The 11,440-nt window shown below is 31.4% G+C and overlaps 1 protein-coding gene across 1 annotated transcript in view; it reads right to left on the reverse strand.

Annotated features, from left to right (window-relative positions):
- LOC111831059 (replication protein A 70 kDa DNA-binding subunit D-like) overlaps positions 1–8,064 on the reverse strand; it is an 11,025-nt gene extending 2,961 nt beyond the window's left edge. Inside the window, exons 1-3 of the mRNA XM_023784571.1 lie at positions 7,833–8,064; positions 4,310–4,390; positions 4,134–4,230 (exon numbers count right to left, since the gene is read on the reverse strand). Coding sequence (XP_023640339.1) covers positions 4,134–4,230; positions 4,310–4,390; positions 7,833–8,064 — 410 coding nt within the window. The remainder of the gene's footprint in view (positions 1–4,133; positions 4,231–4,309; positions 4,391–7,832) is intronic.
- Positions 8,065–11,440: the final 3,376 nt, after the last annotated feature.

Raw genomic sequence — 11,440 nt, forward strand, 5'->3', positions numbered from 1 at the left:
CGACTCATACCGACGAGTCTCTCTCTCTCTTCGTCATTGCAATCGCCTTTCATTTCAACTCGGCTGGAGACTTTTCGTTTTCCGACGAAAAAACAAAAGGGAAATACGAAACGTCGTTTTCAACTTTTTGTCTAAGTTATGCCGCATTGTGGCTGAGTTATGCTACATTACGGCTGAGTTATGCTACATTACGGCTGAGTTATGATATACTTTCTCGAGATTACAAAAAGTGTTTTTCGGGAAAGACCAACAATAATTACGTACACATATTCACACGCACACGCATAATAAAGTCATAGAGTATTATGTTTTAAATAAATTATTCAAAATAATTCAAAATTTGAATTCAAATTTTATAAACAAAATATTCAAAATAATTTAAAGTTTTTGTCTAAATATAGAATAATACGTCACGGCTGAGTTATGCTACATTGCGGCTGAGTTATACTACATTACGGATGAGTTGTGTTATACATATGCATAATAAAGTCATAGAGTATTATGTTTTAAAAAATATATTCAAAATAATTCAAAATTTGAATTCAAATTTTCTAAACAAAATAATTCAAAGTTTTGTGTCTGAATATAGAATAATACGTCACAGCTGAGTTATTTACTTTTCAAGGTTGACTAATGATTAAAACTTTAATTTAAAGAGACACTTGAATGTTAACATTAGCACTGGTTATAATAATGTAGAGATTAAATATATTATAATACAATTAACAAAAATCAATAACAGCTCTTTTACATTCTATATGTGATCAACTGTGTAGGAATAGAGCATAAGTATAGGGTTTGGGGTTTATCGTTTTGTTGGATATGTTATAAAAGGTACAAACCTGAGCGAATTTCATGATTTTTTATGGAAAGTTAATAAAAGTGTTAACTACATATTATTAAAGTGTTTTTATTACATGAGTGCATCAAATATTCACATGTACCATATTTGAGGTTTGGCCGAGTTATGCCAACGACATGGTTGACTTATTGTAGAATAATTCGAGGTTTGGCCGAGTTATGCCAACGACATAGCTGACTTAACGTAAATAAATTTGTGGTGTGGCTGAGTTATGCCAGCGTCATGGTTGACTTACACAGACCATTTCGAGGTTTGGCTGAATTATTGTAACGATAACATGTAGCTCATTGTTACATGATGGCTCAACTCATTCAATCTGTAGTCATCGAGAACCAACTTCACAAGCTTTTCGTGTGTTCTTTCAACATATATCTGCACAACTCTACACCCTCTATCGTCGGCGTTAAAATACATATTTGTGTTTTTTACCCAATTACCATAAACAACAATTACTAGAACCAGATCTATCAACGAAAATGAAGATTAGAAATGAAGAACAGAAGTGAAAATGAAGAACAGAAGTGAAGTGAAGAACAGAAAATGAAGAACAGAGTGTAAGAAAAAACTCGAGCTAATGGTGGACCTTTCGTATTTCCCTCGTTTATGCTGACGTGGAATTGTGCATTTGAAGTCGTAAGTCAGCCACCAAACAAATTTTAAACTCAGCCAAAATAAATCAGCCATCAACACAAATTAAATCAGCCACAACGTGAAAAATATTTAAGTAATTACTAAAATGTTTTTTAAGATGCCAAATTCAGCCGTAACGTCAATAAGTCAGCCGTAACGTAAAAGAAGTCAGCCGTAACTGGAGGCTATATTAGCAATAAATATTTTGTCTATAAGTCAGCCGTAACATGGTTGAGTTTTCCGTTAAGTCAGCCAATTACGACTGAGTTATGTCTCTGAAACATAAGTCAGCCGTAACGACATTTGATAACTCAGCCGTTGTCGATAACTCAGCCAACCAGAGAAAGTTAAGTCAGCCGTGTCAATAACATAACTCAGCCAAACTTCTGATAACTCAACCATCGGACTATAACTCAGCCGTAACGGCGGCTGAGTTATTAGCCGTTTCCTCATAACTCAACCAGATTTTTATAAGTCAGTCGTAACTGTTGGCTGAGTTATGATCGTAAGTCAACCGTTGACCCGAAACTCAGCCGTTGTCCCAGAACTCAGCCATAACGTGATATAACTCAGCCGTAACGTACGTTATGGCTGAGTTATTGGTGGCACGCGCCTTTTTGTCTGACGTGGCAGTGGCATTTTTCGTAATTAGTTTTTTCCGGTAACGTGTAAAAAGGGCACGCTGGTAATTAAAAAACATTTAAGGATAAAAAAAAGTTTTGGATGGTTTCCGTCAATACACCTAAAATGTAGTCCATCTAAGTAATTCTTTCTTTATTAAATGGATAGTGAGTTTTTTGTTGTAATATATTATAATATATTAAAACTTAAACTCTTAATCAAACAAAAACCATACGTTAGATCTTGCAATTCGAAACTTAATTCCACAATGTCCTTCCCTTTAGTTTTGATATTCTCAAGAGAGTCGACGTTAACAATCTGGCCAATTACATCTACATAAACAACAAAACATTAATACGATTTGGAAAATAATTTACTTAAAAACAATACATTACCAATCTTACAACTCACCGATCAATAAATGTCTATCTGTTTTTCCGGCCAAGATATCAGAAAATTCACGAAAATATTTTTCAGAAATTTGAGCTGGGAAATCATCAAACGACTTGACCGTAGTAGTTCTGTAAAACAGCATCTTAAAACCTAAAGAACTTGTTCTGTAATCACCATCATAATCAACTAAACCGAACGTGTCTATTATTTTCGAATCACCAACAGCAAACTGGTGCTGGAATTTTTTGACCAAAGACTCCTCAATAGATGCATGGATCCTTGTTCCCTTTGATACATAAGAAAACATTAGACAAAAAAGTTCTATACATATACAATATATCATATATTTTATCACACACGTATGATATAACTTATTCAAATATTAGAATTAAAACAGATGTGAGGCTAACGCACCTCTGTATCAATTAGTACCATCTCTAGAGTCTTGAAGGATTTCCAAATCCGCATAACACGCACTTTGATCTTGTATTGATCATTAGCAGGATTGATTTCGCTAGCAAGAACAAAAGGATAATTTTTTTTTTTTTTTCGAGACCATGATGGAAAAGTAGCTGTAAACTTTAGGAACATGTGTATGCGTATTTATAGTTAAATAATCGTCTATACGATAATATTCAATCAGTTGTGATAATAATGAATTATTTCCTTAGTTTTAATTATGAGTAAATTCTAGACCATGATAAGTACGTAAAGATTCTAAATTCATTAAATTGGACTTAGAAATTTAACATTTATCTTTCATTCAAATTTAAATATTATTTCCTACAAATATTATAAATGTTAATCTTCATTTTTTTTAAAGCGAATAATTCCTCTTTTCTTTTTTTTTTTGGGTCTATTATGAGCCATCTTTAAAAGAGGTAAATTTGATGTTTACCTTAATTAATATGCTTTTTCTTAATAATGTCTTTTATTGGTATTTTAACAACACGGGAAACAAATGGGTAAATTTATTTTGAAATATGATAAGGGATCATGATTACAAAGATTTAAGGACGATTTCCTAATATAATGACAACGATGTTATTTTAGTTAACCATACGCTGAATAATATTTTACCAAGCTATTTAAGTAAATTAAATATATATAATCTTAAGGAAAACTTAGAAAATAATAATAATTCAGCCTCTATGAAGTATATCAAAAGAAAAAAAAACGTAAAAGTATCAAATAAACTCCATCAAACTTAAAATTTTCCATCTTCAATATCAGCAAAGGTATCTCTCATCTGTCTCACATGCGGACATAATGGATTTATCATTACGCTCGTACAATTATGCACCGTCGAAACTCTCCACGTTTCTACATTAGTTATTTAGTTACGTACACAGCTTAGATCCCAATGTTGTTATACAATATGTTAAAGGTATCATAAGGAAAGATTTAGAGGTAGAAACAACCTTGGTTAATCTCGAGTCTAGCAAACCTCATTACACAAATAATGATATTGTCAACCGAATGTCTCCAAGCATTAAAGAAATCGTTCGCGTATGATCTTGGTAAACGACATGGTAATTGATCACCCCTTGATTTATATTTTAGAAAATTAGAATTGGTAGAATAAAAAATCGATTATTAATATGTATAAGATAATTAATTAACATACTCAAGATCTTCTAACTCGAAGAATATCTCATTCCAGTCGTTGTCAGGAGGACCATGTTGGTTTCGATTCCCTACAGCCATTACTCGTCCAATGATATCTACATATATACATAAGCGTCTTATAATTTAGAATTTGACTGTGAATAAGAAAGTAGATGAATATAAATTAAAACATACCAACACAGTAAATAGGATCAAGATATCCACTCTTGATATCACTAAATGATACGAATGAAAAGAAATAATCCGAAGTCACCCCTGTGTACATTTAAATTGAAAAATAATTATAAACATAGCAATTACTTATTACATGTTTTAAAATAAGTTACGAAAAAGCACCGCAAAACGTTAAACTTACAACAGTGTCTCCATGTTCATCTCCATGAACTCGTGATTAAGGAAAATTCTTGAACAGCCATATTGAGAAAAGAGAGATGGAATACCTATGTAAATTATAGAACAATGAGTAGCTAAGTTTTGGTATTGATACACAATTATACACGCACAATGTGAAATAAAATTATAGAAAAAGTTGTAATAATGTAAGAATATCAGTACTAACATTCGTACACAGAGATCCTCCAAAAACATAAAACACACATAATAGGACTTTCGGCATCATCATCATACTCATAAATAACTTGCTCCCACGTGTTTTCAAATTCTATGGCGGATTTTCTCACCGCAACACAAGTTATTTTTTTTTTTCTAATCATGAAGATTAAAGTGTATGTTAATATAAGAGAACTTTTTAGTAAATCCAAATATATAGGCAACTCAAAATATGCTTACGTTTCATCTGTAAGGGTGAAGGTCACTACACTTTCGGTATTAGAGTAGCCATTCTGCTCATCTATAAATGTTACTTCACAAAGCTATGAAACATTAGAGACAATACCGCTAGCATCTGTTTCCAATTTAGAAGAAAATATTTTAGAAATTTTGAATTTGAAATATTCCAAACATGTAAATGTATTGAATATAGAGAGTATAAGTATACATACCATAACAATATCTTCTATCGTCCACTTCGGAATTGTTAAGTTGAGTGCATGTAATAAAGTTGAAGTAAGACTTCCGAGACTTCTCTTCCACTTCTTGCATTGTTGTTTGATAGATTGTCCTTATTGTCAAGTGATGGCGAGAATTTTTAACTTGTAGATTATTCTCCATAACTTGAAAGTTGGAAAGTAGATACCACTTTCCCTCAACAATGAGATTATGGAACGGTGATGCATATCGAATGTATGGAATTGTTGCATCAATCCGACAACCATGTGTTATAAAACGATATAACATTTGACGTTAGACAATAATTATACTTAGCCTAATAATGTTACACGCAAAATATATCTAAGTTATTCACCTGTTGATCTACTAATATCATACTCTTCCTCTTCCCTTCAGAATCATTCTTCGGCTTCCAGACAGCCAAAAGCTTAACAAAAACACTCCAGTTAGTCGAATTCGTAGAGATATCAGCGAATGAATGTTGTCCTGCCATTTTCTTAAGAGAATTATATTTTTTAACTTTCCACTGTGAATGATATTTGTTTAGCTCAATCGTCTTCCTCGATGGTGATTATATATAATGAAAACAGTAGTGTTATGAGCTGTTTTATTTCAACCTTTTCTTTAACTTATAAATAAATGAACGGTCGACAAAATTAGAACATTATTGAATAACTCTAAAATCTCAGTCTAAACTGACATTGGTTCGAATGACCTATGCATGTACCCTTAACATGTGAACTCGCCTCATTTATCATTCATATAAATAAATCTCATGTTTGCAGAAGTAGGAAAAGTTAAAGGTAAGGCTTCGAAACCATATATTGATTTAATGCGATATGTAAATACGTCAGATAAAAGCTACCGTTGGCAATTCACGGGAAAAATAAGAGGTCTTTATAATTATCCATATCTATTTTCAAAACTCCTAGGTCATTCCTCAATTTACTATGTTGCATGTGAACTTGTAAAACTCTTTCCAATACAATATACACTCTTTTATCTATTGTTCATCGTGAATGTCTTACATTGTCAATGTTAGGAATGTAAGTAATCGGAAAACATTAACATCAATACGGGACTCTCCGAAATTTGGTTGAGGACCCTAAGTTTTACTCGTCCGGATAGGTCGAACGGCAAACTGGTTATCGATAAGCCTCGAGCGTCGACACATTTCTTCGACTATCGGCATTTATTACTATTCTATGATAGTTTTAAATAAAATCCATCAGAAAATATTCCCATTAGTACGTGACTTTCCGAAAATTTGTCGAGGACCCCAAGTTTTTCTTGTCCGGATGGATGGTCTGGCTACAGGCTGATCGATAAGCTTCGACCGGTCAAAACATCTCTTTGACCATCGGCATTTAGAACTATTCTATAATGGTTTTGAAGAGAATCTATCTTAAAATACTCACATCAGTACGGGACTTTACGAAACTTTGTCGAGGACCCCTATTTTTCTTCGTCCGGATGGGTGGTCCAACTACCGCCTTATCAATAACCGTCGGCCGTCCGAGATATTTCTTCGGCTAATATCATTCAGAACTTTTCTATGATGGTATTAAGGACAATCCATCGGAAAGCATTCGCCTCAACATGGGACTTTCCGAAAGTTTATCGAGAACCCAACATTATTTTTTTCTCGGCCAGAAACGACCGATTCGGGACTTATCCAATTCTATATTCGATTCGTTTTATTGCTGTGGGACTCAGATTAATTTGTATGCTAACCATAATGCAAAAGCTATGTATTTTGAAATCTCCAAAATCACCCACTCGAATTACTATGCTGCATGTGATTCTCTAAGACCCTATCCTTACAAACAATAATAGTCTGAACTGCCAGATTTATTGTTTGCCGTGAAACACTTACATTGTCCGGTAGGAACTATATCAATGAGTTTGAAAGATTGACCACTTTATATTTAATATAAAACGTAAAGCATGATATGTAAAAGACGTATAATATAGTATAATAAGGAGAATTCATGAAGTCTTAACATTAAAATCAATCTGAATCATGAAAAATAAAAAATAAATATAGCTATTCTCTTAATAATAGACGTCGTCTACTTATGCGGGTAGACCTCCTTGGATTCCTAAGAAAATAAGATATGAAACAAAACTATATCAGTCACATAACAAAGGTTAACTATCATTTTTGTAGATGTAAATAAACTTACATTGCTACGAAGTTGTCCACCTCGGGAATCTTTGGATTGAGTCTTACTTGGGTACAAATGGTGTTAGACACAGTTTTTTTTCCTATAATAAGAATAACAATTTTAAATATATTTAATAACAAATATACCAAAGCTATCATAGATAAAAAAAACGTTAAGTAAAGAATAATCTCACGAACATGTACCTTGGAAAATGTCTATCACTCCCCATCGAATCACACAAATCAGACTTTAGGTGCTGTAAAGCTTTGTAGGCCTTAAAGAAGTTAACGGCCAATGATCCAGTCAACTCATATCGTAAAATGACTCCACTATATTAGCAAGATAAAAAATTAACATTAGGTATATATAACCATAACAAATATACTTATAATGAAAATGAACTATAGTAAACGCTTGCATAGTTAGAATCAAATACCTAGTGTTTCGAAGATCAAAACAAATATTATTATGTATAGAATATTCCTTTTTATCATCGACCTCTTCGTCCATATTTTGATTACAAACATCCTCTTCTTCTTGGTCGTCATCTTCATTAGATTCACTTGCATCATATTCCTCCCCTCCATCTGTTCCATCTTGTGTATCATTATAACCAGTATCATCTTCCTCGCTATCACCATCATCATAGCCATCAGTTTCAGCCTCCGATTCATCGCTTTCATGTTCTTCTTCTTCACTATTATCAACATCGCCGTATCCATTACTCATATATTCATCCTTTTCCGTATCCATTATATCATAAAAACCTGCATCTTCTTCATCCTCTTCTTCTTCCTCTTGCTCATAGTCTTCATCCATTGCATCTCCTTCGTCGTCAATATCATCATTGCACAAACTATCGTCGTAAGAATCTTCGACCTAAGAATCATAAAGACGACGGACGTTGCAAGTGTATCCCTTGTTGGGCAGTTCATCTCGGCAAATAAACTTAAAGAGATGACGAACATAAACGGAACTTGATTTAGACACAACTTGAACGCGATCCTTCTGCTCATCGTCGCTGTCTACATGGTCCCAATTATCAAACTTTCCCACGTGTATAACCTCTCCAATGACATCTATAATAAATGAAAATAATCAGTATGAATACAAATCCTAATGAAAACTAATTTAGGAAATATAAGGAAATTATATTTTTTGTAAACCCTAAACACAATGTTTGAGTACCGACCAAGTAATCATCACAATAAGAACATCCAATATATTTTTATAATCGATAAAATCAAAATACTCTCCACCTCCAACAATCATGGCCTTCTTAATCATGGTTTGACACAAAATAATAACTTTGTATCGATGAGTAGTAGTTTTGCAAGACCCATATTGATCCACAACTTTGAAATTCTCGATTTCAAGCCAATCACCAACAGCATACTTGGAAATATATCTATCATAAAGAATACCACGGAAGGAACAATGAACCTTCTCACCCTATAAAAGTGTATATACTGGTTAAGAAAGATTATAGTATAACACTTTCACCTGAATTTTCCAATCATATTTCGAAGGATTCAAACGTGACACACCATCAACAGGATGGTTCTTCACCATAATGAAACCTGAATAACCATAGAAAACATATTAGTATAGCTATTGAAACTATGATCAGAAATTGTTTTTATTAAAAAATTGAGTAATGAAATAAAACCTAATCCTAGTAAATCGTCCGAGATTTGAAAGTTTAGACAATGAATGGCCAAATATATATACACACATACTCGTTAAATTTATGTATAATTATTGTTATAAATTATGTCCTTTATTAATATGGACATTTATCTTTAACTTATATAAATCTTTTATTTTTTTTAATCTGTCTTCCTATATTTATCATTATCAATATGTAAAATTTATATTTACCTTGGTTTAAACTCTTTAAAAACGATGAAGATAATTTCAAACTGAGTATGAATAAAGAAGAAAATCTATAGTATATGTAATACGTATTATTGTGAAATTTCCTATATTGAGCCACCAATTACTAACATGTTTATCGTTTTAAATTGTTATATACATATAAATTTCTTATATATATCGGATTTGAATATATTTTCAAACTTGGATGTATAGAATTAATATATAAATATTTTTTTTATTTCAGAGGATAAACTTATGTAGGCTAATCAAGATATCTATCTTTATCCTTATCATATTTAGTAAACTAACCCTTAATATTTATATTCCATCGTCAAATTTTCATAGTTTTAAACCAATGTTTAATTATTAAGCTACGAACTAATTGTCTATCTAGAAGATATAATCAAGATTAGTAAAATAGTTTGTTCAACGTTATTAGACAACGATTTTATATAAATAATTCAGTAATATCGTCTTTTTATAAAAATTCAATAATAATATGTATATATCGTTTTTTATTCTGGTTTATTTTGTTTTATGTACTAAATATAAACCCTAAAACTCTTTCTTATTAAATTAAACTTAATTAGCTGTAATATAGCAGATTTAGTTGTAATATAGCGGAATTATAATATAAAATATAGTTAATTTTTAATTTTATAATATGAAATTATTATTCAGCGAAATTATGATAAAGAAATTAATCGACGCAAATTTCTTTAGCGAGTAATATTAAATATTTGAATATAGGGTTAGCTGATGATGTCTATGCTTCAGATTTAATCTAAGAAGGATTGTAAAAAACGAATTTTATTGAACTTAAAATTTTAGACGTTAATGGGTAAAAAACAGCTAAACATTATTTTTTCGAAAAGTTGAATATGCATCATAAAGCATTAAAATACAATTATAAGGATCATCAAATCCGAATGAATTATAGTTGTTTTCTCCTTTTTTTGGGATCTTTGCTTCCACTGATTATGTTGAGTACACCAAACAAATTCTCTTGAAAATTCTTCATATTTGTACTTCCTTGGATCACCATCTATCGAATTGCTTTCCATCCAACTTTGCAATTTAGATCTTGAATTTGTAGATAGCAATGTAACGTCTTCTCTAACATCGTCTACAACAAAACAACCAATATAACAACTAAATAAAAAAAATTTATGAATAATAAATCTTAAATTTAAACAAAGAATAAAATACATAAACCAAAAGGTGATGTAACCATAGACAAAGGTAAATACCTAAACCAAAAAGGTGATGTAACCATAGACAAAGGTGCGGTATTCTTTGACATTACCTTCCAAACAACCACTATACGAACAGGAAAACAGAAATTTGAGGATGATGAATAAAAGGAAGAAAAAAGTTCAGTATGAAAGAATAATTGTACGAACATAACAAAAAAACTAAAGATCTACTTTTTTTTTAGTTATGGGGATAGCATAGAAACCCTAGTATTTATAGAAGTGTTTTTTTAAGGTTTCAACTTAGGACGTGTTTTTTGTTAACGAACTTTTTTACGTAAGCCTATTTCCTCTAAACCCTAAATTTAGACTTTTTCGGCTTTAGCTACAGGATTTCGATTTTGGGTTACAAATTTCCAATTTTTATTGTTAGGTTTAGATTAACTAAGATCTAACTTAAACTTTTATAAACTTTTAAGTTAGGGGTATTTTTTCATTAAGGGTAAAACAGTAACCCGGTCTTACCTAAATTTTCGATTTTGTTTTGTAAAGAGCCGATTTTAATTTTTTTGTTTTAATTAATTAAGGATTAAGGTAAAGATTACAATTAGGAGTATTTTTCATTAAGGATAACTTAGTAATATTTTTGTGAGATTGAATGTGAGCACTTTAGACTACTCATTTAATAATATAAATTGAGATTTTTTAAGCTATAGGACTCGCCATCTTCGGGTCACCGGGATATTCTGATACCTAAAGGTAAAGCTGGCATAGGATTTTATTGTTCAAACATTTAAGTATTTAACTTTAGAGAAAACAAAGGATAGTGGTGGTGTCAGCTTGGTGAAGCATGCCTGACATGTGCATCTCATCAATTCTCCTTTATGTTTGTATCCGCGCACTTGGATCTATATTGTTTATCTTCACGCATGGTTTTAACTTTACTACAAAAAAACGAAAATAAAAAAAATATGTATAAAATAAAAGACAAAAGTGAAAAAGAAATTTTTGTGGATAAATAGTGAAGACAAGACAGTTATTGTCTTCCCCATGAAACT

This window comes from Capsella rubella, unplaced genomic scaffold (assembly GCF_000375325.1).
Source record: "Capsella rubella cultivar Monte Gargano unplaced genomic scaffold, Caprub1_0 scaffold_4, whole genome shotgun sequence".
Classification (NCBI taxonomy): domain Eukaryota; kingdom Viridiplantae; phylum Streptophyta; class Magnoliopsida; order Brassicales; family Brassicaceae; genus Capsella; species Capsella rubella.